The sequence below is a fragment of the Plectropomus leopardus genome, chromosome 1, assembly GCF_026936395.1.
Source record: "Plectropomus leopardus strain MGB_pleo_1.0 chromosome 1, ASM2693639v1, whole genome shotgun sequence".
In the NCBI taxonomy this organism is placed as follows: Eukaryota; Metazoa; Chordata; class Actinopteri; order Perciformes; family Serranidae; genus Plectropomus; species Plectropomus leopardus.
The window spans coordinates 14,228,378-14,242,422 of NC_142176.1; the positions used below are offsets into that span (position 1 = coordinate 14,228,378).

At 42.2% G+C, this 14,045-nt stretch overlaps 1 protein-coding gene across 3 annotated transcripts in view; it reads left to right on the top strand.

Annotated features, from left to right (window-relative positions):
- Positions 1-3,019: 3,019 nt before the first annotated feature.
- pcdh17 (protocadherin 17) overlaps positions 3,020-14,045 on the top strand; it is a 73,400-nt gene continuing 62,374 nt past the window's right edge. For 2 of the 3 annotated variants that reach the window (XM_042492722.2, XM_042492732.2), the window contains exons 1-2: positions 3,020-3,721; positions 4,460-7,259. In XM_042492722.2, coding sequence (XP_042348656.1) covers positions 4,764-7,259 — 2,496 coding nt within the window. In that variant the 5' untranslated portion in view covers positions 3,020-3,721; positions 4,460-4,763. The remainder of the gene's footprint in view (positions 3,722-4,459; positions 7,260-14,045) is intronic. The other variant, XM_042492739.2, reaches the window with a different exon arrangement.

Below are 14,045 nucleotides of genomic sequence, written 5' to 3' on the forward strand. Positions count from 1 at the left end.
AGTACATCAAACCTGCTGTTTAATAATGAGCTTCAGTCGCCTTCCGTCTAATGAATGGTTCTGACACTCATGTCGTTCCCTCCTGTCACAGAGAAAGGTCAGCGGGAAAGTCATAGAGGTTGAGACCCATGTTTATACATGGATCGACTACAAGATTATTCTGAACAAAGCTGACATGTTGAAATAGCAATACCAAATGAAGGGCATGGTTTAACCCTGAAAAATCCGCAGCTCCGTGACAACAGTCGAGTCAAAATACAACAGAGTCCTCAGGGCCATAATCTGACTTTCAATTCCTATTTAATTAGTTATGATGTGTTTTAAATGCTAAGTAATACAGATATTGGAGGCTTTGTGCCGCAGTGATTCCAAATACTGTTACACAGCAAGATGGTAGGAAAGCTTTGATTACTGTTGGCACCCTGATGCACTGGCAACCTGTCTAGTGTTTGCCACATGGATATATTACTGAATGGGCCTAACAGGCACATGCCCAGGGGCCCAAAGTGTGCGGGACCCCCCTGGCCTTCACCTGCAAAATGTCACTCAAATTAACACGTACTGACCGAAAAAGGACTCCGCATTGTCAAAACAACCACAAAGAGACAAGAAACACAATGAGACACAAAACAACCACAAAAAAGACATAAAACAACAGGGAGACACAAAACAATCACAAGGAGGCACTAAACAACCCCAAAGCGACATAAAACATCCACAAGGAGACACAAAACAACCTCAGTGAGACACCAAACAAATGAAAAAGAAACAAAACAACTACTAAGAGACACAAAACATTCACAAGAAGACACAAAATAACCTTAAAGAGTAACGAAATGACCACAAAAATACACGAAACAACCATAAAGAGACACAAAATGACCGCAAGAAAATATACAAAACCCTTAATAGATACATAAGGACTACAAAGACATGCAAAACCACCACCCATTGTCTCTGAATGCACCCATGCCTGTGCAATTAAAGATGATTTTCATTATTGTATAATTTGATGAACCAATACAAATTAAAAGTCCAATGTGACATCTTCAATTTCCTTGTTTTTTGTGACCAACAGTTCAAAACACAAAGCTATTCAATTTACCATCAAGAAAGACAAAGAAAAGTTTCATATTCTCACCACTGAGAAGCTAGAAATTAGTAATGTTTAGACTTTTTTTCCTTTTGAAAAGTGACAGTTGATTGCCAAAATAGTTGGCAAGTAATTTTCTGTCAATCAACTAATAATTTCTGCTCTACTTTCAGTGCTGGGAAAGAACTTTAATGGACAGTTTCTGTTGTTTCTTCCATTTAAAACGGGAACTAAAAAAGGCAGGATGAAATTATGTTTTCAAGCTATAATTGTGAAAGTACAATACAGAAAAAGACTGCGTGATATCATTGTCACTTCAAATAGTTGCTGCAATCATCGACTGAATCTCGTTATTTTTCATCAAAATTTCCCAGGTATTTAGCACTTTTAATAACCTACAAAGATAGTTAACAAACTAATGCTGATTCTCAGGGGAAATAACAGACCATGAATGTTTCATAAATACTGTTTCCAGATAAAGGCATTTATTTTTACTATAACACTATTTTTTTTAGTTCAAACACGAGTCTCTACAGTAGATGATGGAAATATGCCAAATTAAGAATGACTAGTTCTAAGATGCAACATAAAAACACACACAAAAAATATAATTCTCTATTTGTAACCATAACTATATATTTGTTGTGTAACAAAAGAGAAATTGAGCATGAGGTTAATTATTTATTTTATGAAGACAGAAGGGATGCTCTTTTCAGTAAAATGTTCTCTATTTATGTTGATTCTTTTAGATGAACATGAAAAATTTGAGTTATGTTTTATAAGGGGAACCTTGTTTTGTGGCAGGCTTTTGCTGGCCTGGGACAGACGGTAGACTGTTTTGTTTGGGGACTGAGCTGTAAGGTAGCAGATATTTTGGAATAATCACTTCAACTACACTGTATTGGTGTTTGGTAAAACCTTAGACACATGTTTGTGTGTGTGACAACTTTTTCACCGTTATTGGACTATAGTGATCTGCTCTTTTGCACCTAAGCAATGCCTAAAGAAGTTGGAGTTGAAGTTTTCTTTTAAAGAATGCAAAACAAAATCATAAATATGTGTCCACTAGACACAGAACAGAAAATAAATTTAAAAAAAAAAAACTCAAAAAGCTAGGGGAAGATCCTTCTTATATGAAAGCCAAATCTGTACAAACATATATACATACATATACATGCATTCACACACACAAAGATATGGAAAAGCGCATGTCCTTATACTTGCACATTCTTATCAACCTGTACTAGTTCTGGACTTGGGGACATGAAAAATAAGTAAATAAAAAAGTTAAGTTGGAAAACACGTAATTTTCTCTATTGTGAATATATTCCAAATTGGTTGGTATGTCTTTCTTAAGCCATTTTCTGGTCAAAGCATTTTTATATGCCACAAACAACACTCTCATCAAGTATTTATCTCACTTAGCACAGTGAAGCTCTGAAAAATAATCTAATCTGTAAAGAGTATAACATGCTGAATCTTTTTTTAAATCCCTTTTTACCGGCTGTCTCAAATTACCTGACCCTGTTAATTTAGAGAACTATTCAGTTAGTTCTCCTCTTTTACATTACACTCATCATTTTGTCTCTGCTCTGAAGCCATTTGAATAAATCACCGAGGATAAAAAGAACAAAATGATCTTTTCTGGTTTTGATAAATGACCTAACTGAAAATTTACAAACCTCTCCAGCCTGTCCCCCCCTCCCCTCTCTCGGCAAAGCTGTCCAACGCACCGTTTCCTTTATTGTAAACAACAATGAAGTGTGATATTTGAAAAAACACAGATGCACCACCGGTGAACTACGAGCCACCAATCATTTGTAGTCTGTACCCAAAGCGGCTTTTGAATCCCTCCTTCTCTTCCCACCTCTTCAAATTCATTGGCTGCCAGGAGAGTAGCGACAATGTTTAATGCACCATGCGGTGTCCGGACTTCAGTCAGTGAGAGGAAGCGTTCTGTGTGCTTAGGGCTGTGTTACGTGCGGAAAATACTAAATCACCACTGCGCGTATATATTGAAGAAAATCACGCTCTTTTTTGACAGCTACGGAGCGACTTGTTCCAGGATGCGGGGTTGTTGCTGACCACCTCCTCAGCAGCTGTCTCTCTGTGTGTTTGTGTGTGTGGACTTTGACGGGAGGACGGAGGACAAGGACAAAATGCCACTACGGGAATCAGTCACTCAGCGCTGTTTCGGACCGGGGAAAAAACTGATCGCCCTTTTTTGAAAAAAATAATCACTTTGGATCTACCGCACTACACATCTGGATTTCTTTTCTTCTTTCTCCTCATCATAGAGTATTTCTCCGAACAGTTTTCCTGTCATGAAGAACGGTGACTCACTGCAGGCAGAAGGCGAGTCGCTGCATCCTAATCAGACAGCGGAGAGGACTTCAGCTCATTGACATTACAGTCATACTTTTCTGGAGCACTTTTTTTTTATTTCCACTGCGCTGCACTGTAGCCTACGTGTGCAGCGGAGGCTTGTGGCTTTTCTCTCTGCACAGAGGAGGGAAAGAGGGGGAACGGGTGGTAACTGGTAGGGGATGAAACTCTCTCTGAACCCTGCTGGAACTGACTGTTTTTTGTTTTATACATTTTTTTGGACTATTACGGCAGTTTCTTTTGGTAAGTTTGTCTTTTTGTATATTTTTTCCTCCACTAGAAGCCCTTTCTGTTGCTCGTTTCCCAGCCTCTATGCATGCGGATGCAACAGCTTCTTCTACTGAGGACCGTTGAATTTTGCAGAGAGCTAGAGAGAGGGAGGGAGACAGAGGGCATCGGTGGAGAGAATTACACGGCTGTGCTGAGATGTTGGCAGCTCATTTCCGATTTTTTTATAAGGCTCATTGTAAATATCCGGATTATGCGGATTTGTTAATGCGTGTAAGAGGCTCATTTTATACACACTTACTCAAATAGCCGCCACAATAGGCCATCTTCACTTGTATGCCTTCTGCGGTGTTACCATATTATTAAAGTTGCCCTGTTCCAGTTTTCAGTCAGCATAATGTTTGAATGTGCCTCCATCACGCTATAGGGTCAGCTCGTGCATTGCACGTTAGAGATAGATTAAAAACAGGATGTTTGTAATGATACATGGAGTAAATAAGCTACAAGGGGGAATCGTAATTTCACTGTGTATCTGTGCTGCGCTGAGTGTCTTCCCAAGGTTAACTAATTGACAAGCTTCCCCCATAATTGTGGAGATGAATTACACATGAGCCCTGTTTCATTTTTGGCTCAGTGGTGGATCAGATTGTTTTACTGGCAGAATGTCTCCTGTAGCTTAGTCTGTTTTTATTTTTTATTTTATTTGGGTGTGCAATATACATTGTAACATTTTTTTTCTGTTTTCCTTCTTAGGTGGTATGAGTGAACACTTGCAATGACTATTCTGTTTGGAGACCGGATCGCGATTATTGCTCAGATGAGTCTGGGCGCTCAGCTGAATATAAATTAGGTGTTCAGCACCACAGATTGCTGGAAGAGGCAGAGGAAGAGAGAGACAGAGAAAAGACAATCCACTAATACAAATGCCAAGGCCTCACATGATGAACAGAACTCTTTATTTGATCCCGAATAATAGAAACACCAAATTTGAGCAAAGTATCAACAGGTCAAAGGAGGCGTAAACACAACAGATTATAGAAGCCTTTACAGAGTGGGGATGTATCTTTCCATTTTGTTTTTCCTCCTCTTATGGGCTCAAGCCCTGACATTGAAAAACTTGAATTACTCTGTCCCAGAGGAACAGGGTCCGGGGACAGTTATTGGGAACATTGCCAAAGATGCCAGGCTCGGACTTGAACAGGTTGGGCAGGGAGGACAGGGTAAGAAAGCCAACTTCAGGGTGCTGGAGAACTCGGCTCCGCATCTCATCGATGTGGACCCCCAAAGCGGACTGCTGTACACAAAGCAGCGCATCGACAGGGAAACCTTGTGTAAGAGAAACCCCAAGTGCCAGCTCTCCATGGAGGTGTTTGCCAATGACAAGGAGATCTGCATGATCAAAATAGATATTCAGGACATTAACGACAACTCACCCACTTTCCCCTCGAATGAGATTGATATTGACATTTCTGAAAACGCAGTGCCAGGGACACGCTTTCCCTTGACCAGCGCGCATGACCCAGATGCAGGGGAGAACGGCCTGAAAACCTATCAAATTACACGCGATGACTACAATCTCTTTTCCTTGGAGGTAAAATCCCGTGGGGACGGGACTAAATTCCCAGAATTAGTTATTCAACGACCATTGGACCGAGAAGAACGAAGCCATCACACCCTTATTTTGTCAGCCACAGATGGCGGGGAATATCCTCGGTCAGGTACCATGCAGATAAATGTTAAAGTTATAGATTCCAATGATAACAGCCCTGTGTTTGATCAGCCCTCGTATGTTGTGGAAATTCCTGAAAATTCCCCTCCTGGTAAAGTGCTGATTGATTTAAATGCCACTGATCCTGATGAGGGCAACAATGGACAAGTAGTCTATTCTTTTAGTGGCTATGCCCCAGAGAGAATCCGGGAGCTCTTTTCCATAGATTCCAGAACGGGGGTCATAAAGATTCAGGGTGAAATTGACTACGAAGAGAGCCCTGTTATTGAGATTGACGTCCAGGCAAAGGATCTAGGTCCCAATCCAATCCCAGGCCATTGTAAAGTCACCGTTAAAGTGCTCGACAGGAATGATAACTGGCCGTCTATAGGCTTTGTGTCTGTGAGACAGGGAGCCATCAGTGAGGCAGCACCCCCAGGCACTGTCATTGCTCTGGTCCGTGTCACGGACAAGGACTCAGGCAGGAATGGGCAGCTTCAGTGCAGAGTGCTGGGTAATGTCCCTTTTAAACTTGAGGAGAACTATGATAACTTCTATACGGTAGTGACAGATAGACCATTGGACAGAGAGGTGCAGGATGAGTACAATGTCACCATTGTGGCCAAAGACAACGGCATTCCCCCTCTGAACTCCACAAAATCCTTCACCGTAAAGATTCTGGATGAGAATGACAATGTTCCTCGCTTTACCAAGTCAGTGTATCTTCTTCAGATACCTGAGAATAACATCCCAGGAGAGTACCTTGGCTCAGTTCTGGCACATGACCCAGACCTTGGCCAGAATGGCACCGTGTACTACAGCATTATCAACTCCAATGTGAGTGGGGGTGATGTCAACACCTATGTTAATGTGAATGCAGCTAATGGAGCCATCTATGCTGTGAGGTCTTTTAACTATGAACAAATTAAATATTTTGACTTTAAGGTTCTTGCTAGAGACGCAGGATCTCCACACCTAGAGAGCAACGCTACAGTGCGCATTAGCGTTCTTGATGTCAACGACAACATCCCTGTTATAGTTTTGCCCCTGCTCCTAAACGACACGGCTGAAATCCATGTGCCACGCAATGTTGGTGTTGGCTACATTGTCACTACGGTGAGGGCGGTGGATAATGACTATGGTGAGAGTGGGAGGCTCACATATGAGATCTCTGATGGCAATGAGGAGCACCTTTTTGAGATAGATCCAGTGACTGGGGAGGTGCGAACGGCCCATCCATTCTGGGATGACGTGAACCCCATTGTGGAGCTGATCATCCGAGTATCGGACCATGGCAAGCCAACTCTAACTGCGGCAGCCAGGCTCATCATCAAGGCCTCCAACGGACGTCCTCCTGATGGACTGCCACACACAAAGGACAATCAGAACTGGGACATGTCGCTGCCTCTCATTGTGACTCTAAGCATCATATCCATCATGCTTCTCGCCGCCATGGTGACCATAGCGATCAAGTGCAAGCGGGAAAACAAGGAGATCCGTACCTATAACTGTCGCATAGCAGAGTATTCGCACCCTCAGCTGGGTAAGGGCAAGAAGAAGAAGATTAACAAGAACGACATCATGCTGGTGCAGAGCGAGGTGGAGGAGCGGGATGCCATGAATGTGATGAATGTGGTAAGCAGCCCTTCCTTGGCCACCTCACCCATGTACTTTGACTACCAGACACGCCTGCCACTCAGCTCACCAAGGTCAGAGGTCATGTACCTCAAGCCCACTGCCAATAACCTCAGCGTTCCCCAAGGCCACGTGGGATGCCACACCAGCTTCACAGGCCCAGTCACCAGCACTACAGACACACCTACTAACCGCATGTCCATCATACAGGTAAGAGAATTAGCACTCCTCTCCTTCACTGTTATGCCACCATTTTCAAGTCACAACCCCCTCAGAAAGCTTCCTATATCAACATTTGCCCTGTTGTTTTGTAAAAATGAAAAAAAGGAAGATAAGGACAGGCAGAGGCAGAGAGAGCCAGAAGCACAGAGAGAAAAGAAGAGAGGGAGGGGTGAGCATTAGAAGGATTAAACAGTCATTCTGGTGCTCTCACAGAACAGAGCCGGTGACATCGACACAAATCAGTTGTGCTTGAAATATGTCACGGCAGGCTTTTGAAATCAGTTTCCATGTAGAAATTTTTCATTAATCACTCAATCACTGTCGTTTCACTCCTGGGGAATAAAGAGTTTAGCCTGTGGCTGAGATCTAATCAGGTGTGTGGGGGTTTTTAGGACAATTTTAAAATTCATCCCACATAAATTTGCATGTCCAAATCTGATACAGATATACAGAATCACATACCTCTATAAATGCACCTGTGCACAATACTTACAAAAGCTATAATGAAATAACGTGAGTAAGGTTTCTCCAAATAGTGCGGATGCGTGTTGTTCAATCAGTTTAGCTCCTTGCGTTTAATTCTAGCGATGTTAATTCCTAGAGATTAGCAGATTCTACTTATTTTCACAGCTACTTTATACGTCTTTGTGTGGAGTACTTGGGTGCATAAGCCTCTAACGTGATAACTTCTCTGTGTCTTTGGCCTTAAGCCCATTAAAAGTCTGTCGTGTCAGACGCGGATTAGGGCCTGTTTAAGACAGTGGTATGTAACACTGAGGATAATGGGCAGTTGTAGCAAACCCTTTTTTTTGGATGTTAACTTATAGTTCAGCAATGAAAAATTATGTCCTTTAATTTGATAGAAATAATAAACAGTCCTCATTGAGTTTTGTTATATTTACGCCTGTCATTTGGCTCAATTTGAGAATGACATTCCCTCAGGTTACGTCCCGACGGACTGTAACTATTAGTCTCTCCATTAAGCTCTCCGCTGTCTTTTCTATCCCACTATTTGCGCTGGATGTGGATGTGATGATGACTGTGATCAAATGTGACGTGTTCCCACCAGGGAGGAAGGCCACTGTCTGTTGTTCCCACTCTCAGTCTGGGCCCTGCTTCTATTATGAGCCAGCTGCATAGGGCAAGGGTCAGCGCAAAGACCGTTAAGGCTTCCTAATCAGAGGGACAAAATAATTGCTGGTCCATTCTGCAGGCTGTTTCTCTGCTAATGTAGTGAATCGTGATGATGAATTTGACTGCACGGGGCTGTTGCACATCCATTTTGTGCACTTACTTTTCTCTCTCCCCCCCTTCTGACTGTCAAAGGGAACACAAGCAGGAACTGCAGCAACACATTCCTTAGTGTCTTGTTTACAGAGGGTCCCCTCGACGCATCAGGCGTGCAGGGTGCTCTGTTGTATTATTCAACAGAAACCTGTGTAGAGGGAGATGGCCTGAGGCATTAAGTTTCTTCAGAATCTGTACAGAAGCGTATCACTTCCCCCCCTTCCCCCGCCTCTGTCTCCTCTCTCAGTTCGTGTGGACAGTAAGTAACCCGAGTCAGACGAGAGTGGCTATGGGAAAAATGTCAGGAAACAAAGACAGAATTCCCCTTCCATCGATCCCAAGGCCTCTCAGCCCATCTGTCACTACAGTTGCCACAGGAGGAGAGGCTAAATAGGAAAAATAAATAAAAGAAAGGATAAAGCGGGAGAGCATATCGCCTGCTCAGTCAGTTTCACAAGGGCACCTTAGTGCTGCTGTCTTCATCCGCACCTAGTGGGGTTACTGTAGCTGCCTGCAACTCCCAGTCTCTTGCTGCTGGCCTCTAATGATGTTTTATAGTGGTGCACTGGCAGACAGGCTGGGCTTGGTGTCTAGCTGGGAGAGGGGAATAATATGAACATATCAGCAGAGCTCCGCTGGCCTTATCATTGTCACCGCCGTGCCAGCACCCGGCCCAGTGGAGAGCTTCATTTCATTTCTAAAGAGAATTCCTGGGATAAGGAGATGGATGATACGTAATGATGCCTAATTCCGCTTAAGGCGTTGAAGGGAATTACTTAGTGTGGAATCAAGGTTAAAACCAATCTGCTGCAAAATTCCTCAATGCTCAGGAAGAAGGGATTTCAGGAAATTGCTCCATAGAGTCAGCCTGCATGCGCCCACTCTGTCTTGAATTCGTTTTAGGATTTTTGTCCCACATTATGTTTTAACTCCAGCAGCTGTGCCAGTCTGTGGCCCACTGACTGGTTCAAAAGTTTCTCCGCTGCTTTCTTCCTACTTTTTTTTTTTTTTTTCGTGAAGCTGCCCTCGCTGTTACCAAACATTCAAAGACTGTGTGTCATTACTTTTTTACGGCCCATAATTTATCATATTGATTTGTTTTGATAAGTTTTGAGTGTAGTAATTTGATTCACCATGAAACCCTAATTAAACCGAATCCTGTCTCGGTGGGAGACCATCCATGTTAATAAGGTGCAGGTGGTACAGAGGCAAAGGGGGAGTCTGAAAGGCCATAAAAGCTGCCTTTAGGTGGCGGCATTCTGCCTTGTGTTGGGTGGCATTGAGATGAGGGTGTCAAGGAGAAAAGGGGCTCTGCTGACTTGACATTGTCACTTGTCACTTGGTAGGGAGGCTCCTGCTGCACTAATGAAAAATGTCAGACAGGAATACATTAGGAACACGTGGAATATAGAATATTTCTCTGGAATTGCCTGTATGACACAATTTTGTTAAAACTGTCTTGAGTTACCAAGAACACACTGAATCGATGAAAATGTGCACACATGTTTACTGCATATAAATTAGAAATTCAAGGCAGATTTCTCTTGTAACAATTGATAATAATCCAAAGTCTTTGAATGGATTCTCAAAGTGATTGGCAGCAATAAACCCATTGAGTGATTAAAAGGACGCTTAAAAAAAGGCAGTTAAGAGGTGTGACTGTGATCATTTAAGCAGCGCCTATACAATATAGGAGATAAAATGCTCGCTTCTTTGATCTGTTTAGGTTGAGCATGTGCATGCCAACAATGTAGCTGCAGCAGATGTTGAAAATGGGTGCTTCCAGGAATGGTCTTACTCTGCATAATTTAGGGAGATTGTGTGTGTGTGTGTGTGTGTGTGTGTGTGTGTGTGTGTGTGTGTGTGTGAGAGAGGGAGAGAGAGAGAGTGGGTGTAACGTCATTGTGCATTCCAGGCATGTGATTTAAGCCTTTAGCTGGCAGGCTCCGTGACAGAGCCCCTCTCTTTTATGAGCGGGACAATCTTGCATTTGTCCGAACCTTGAAACACCCTTCCTCCGAGAAACACACACACGTTCGTGCACACAAACACACAGATGCACATGTAACCGGGCTTGGGATGTTTTTACGGATTCTACCGAAAAGTCTTATCAAAGCCTCCGCTGTATATTGTATTGAAATTGCTCCCACACTTCAGTGGCCACTGAGGCAATGAATAGAAAAGCGCTCTTTATTTCATTTCTCTCTCTCTCTCCCTTCATCTTTAGATAACTGCTTTCCTCTGGAGCTTTCTATGGAATGAGTTTGGTAAACCTGTATGTACTGAGGCCCGCTTGCTGACAGGATTGAGCAGCTCAGCAACTAGATGCAGTCAGTCTCAACAGTCATTTATAGGAATGAGAGACAGTTCAAGAAGCCATTTGTAATTTGTGTACTTTTGTCCCCCAGTTGAGCTCTTCTGGGCTACTAGGCCAGATTTGTTTTATTTGAGCTTGCCAGTACATAAAAAAATTATCAGCTCGCCTTGGGGTGTATCTTCATATTTCCTCAAATAAACCTGCTGCTACTGTACATAACACTACATGCTGAAATGAATTATTAATAGCCAGTTTTATTTTTCTTCATCTCCCCCAAGCTCATATGATAAATACAACTGAGAGGAAGTGCAGTCAGACCACAAAACGTTGCTCTGGGGAACAGCAGTAAATTATGTTATCTCCCTATAACCAAAATAAAGAAATTTTGTCATTGAATGTTCCCTCTATTAGCTGTCATTAGTGGTATTTCAGTTTGCAGAGGGCTTGTTTTAGCACAGATACATCAGTGTGTCTTGGAGCTGTAGCAGAAGTGTAACGCACAGCACAAAACAGCAGCTATATTTGCATCCTCTTTCATTAATAAATCATAACATTTAACAAATCAAAGGGAAGCGGAAGATGTCACGATAAATATGAGAGGTCTCTGGCTACACATTTGTGAACATGGAGTGGGGGCAGAACACGGGGTGAAACAGAAGCTATTTACTCTCTGTAATAAGCAGCATTTGAGCATTCATTTACTTTTCTTGGGTGTGTTTGCAATGTGAGAGAAGATGAAGATGAATTTAGTAATATTAAGCCCATGCTCTCTTACTACACTTACTATATGTTGCAAAGACATTTTTTCAAGTTTTGGAAAGAAAAACTGAAGAAATCTGCTCCGGTAGTCATAAACACCACCAATGTCTTCATCTTTACCCTCATTTTTAACATTTTCTGTGGCCACTATCTCTGTGAAAACCATTAAACAGGCGCAGGGCTGAAAGTTCTTCAAAGATTTACACAATTAATAGTTCATTTGCAGAAACATATTAGGAGTGCTCAGAAAACTTTGTTTGAGATTGGAGGCAGCTGTGGAAGTGAATGTTTTATTTATCACAAGTTCTCAAAATCCAAGTAACCCTGCTAAATAATTGAGCATGTAGGTCCTTGACTTTGCCCACCACTAAACACAAGTTCCCCTGTAACTTAGAACAACTAATGTATGTTATTGCAATACTCACTATGTTGCAACACGAAAAACATTGTGGGTGACTAAAGTAGTTTAATAATATTGTGAACATACTTTGTCTGGTAGATTCCAGCTGCAGTGTGTATACATTATACTGGTCAAACACTAGACATCCTTTCACCCAGCTGTTGTTCATTCATTTGGACACAGCACTTTTCTGTTCTGCATAATTTCATTATTTTTAACCAACCCTCTGGCCTGGTAATGCAGGGTAACAAAGAGATTTTGTTTTTTTTTTTCAACTGTAGAGAAAGAGACAGGATATGAGAACACAAGTTGACCTCCCTGATAGCCAGATTGGCCGGACACATTAAACCAATTTGCTTGGTTGAATAGGAAGCAGCCTATTGGAGATGACATGGGCACGATAATAAGACTGTGGATTGTCAGTGGACGTTCTTTCGAGTTATTGTGCACTTTGTGTTTGCATGAGTGTGTTTGTGATTGGGTGGAAGTGAATGACCATAACTCATCTGCCTAATTCACTGACACCAGTGTTTCAAAATATCATGTCATACTGTCAGGTGATTTTGTTGTGGAGCAAGTCTTGTTGAGCTTGGTTTAGTTTCTGTACAGACTGGCATTTAAAGCGGTTTCAGATCAAGTCCTATCAGACAGACGCTGTAATTACCTTTTTATTCTATTCTAACAAGGCTACAAAGACTCTGACTTGCCTCACATTTGTGTTTATTGTGGCTGTTTCCTCTCATGACAATGTGTTTTGTTTGCTTGACCCTGCTAATACAGCAGGTTGCCAACATGTTGTATTTCAAATGCACACCTACTCACCTGGATGGATCTGTATGTTTTGTACCCGACAATCCTTTTACTGTAAGGTGTTTTTTTAACATAAACTCCTTCAATACATGACATTTTCTAGAAGAAATAGATTCTGACCAACAAGCAAAAAAAAATCTGTTCATGCCCCCAGTAGATTTTGAACCATTTTCCTTGGTGCTGTTGGCATTCTGCTCAAACAACTCAAGCACAAGGAGCCAACCTAGCATCAACAGAGGTCACAAAAACAAGAGAACAAAACATAACCTTCACAGTGGAGAAATCTTGCCATGTCCGTGTGCGTGTGTATGCATGTGCACACGCGCACATGCCCCTGTGCTACCACCAGCTGTGCTCTGAAGCACCGGTCTTGCTGGGTCCCTCAGATTGGAATGGGCTTCCCTGTAGGGCCTGCCTGCCCCCTGAGGCTCTTAGATCCCTCCTGGGATCTTTAGTCTTAACGTTTTGAGCAGCAGGGTGCTGCAGCTGCTGCAATAGACAGGTATATATGTATATATATATATATATATATATATATATATATATATATATACATTATATAGGAGTGACCTCACAATAATGTGCGCTGAGATGCACAGCACACACAGGGCTACATTGGCGTACATGGCATGACGATGTATTCTTTGAACTGCCAGCAGCTGGGTCTCCTTGCTGTAAATCAAACACTTTCAAAGTCAAACAAAGTGGAACTCGCTCTGCTGTGTCTTGGCACTGGTCCAATCTGAGAGAGCTTTTATTTCTGCCACATCTTCCTTCACTGTGCCCCCTAGGCATGTGCTGTAGAAACAACACGCAGCTCAAAGAATGAGTTATATGAATCTGTTCTCACCTTCTATCTCATTAGTATAAGAGAAATGATTTATCCCTTTCTCCCTGGATCTAACTCTCCTTGTCCTTGCCTTCTACAGTTCAGCACTTCTTCAGCTTCATCAGTAATGTGATTAATTGACTGCAGGGATATACCATGAATACCATCTTATTTTCTCTAATTTCACCTAACTACATGTCAAAACAAGCTACTATGAAGCAGGCTGCTTCTCCCTGCCCAATAAAACCACTGGAGTATATTACAGTCCAGAAATGTTGCAATTTGAGGAGCATTTTTCTAAACGATGTAATCCTGCCAGTGTATGTTTGCATGTTTGTGTGTGTCTGAGAAGGTCTGAAACTCTAATGGGAG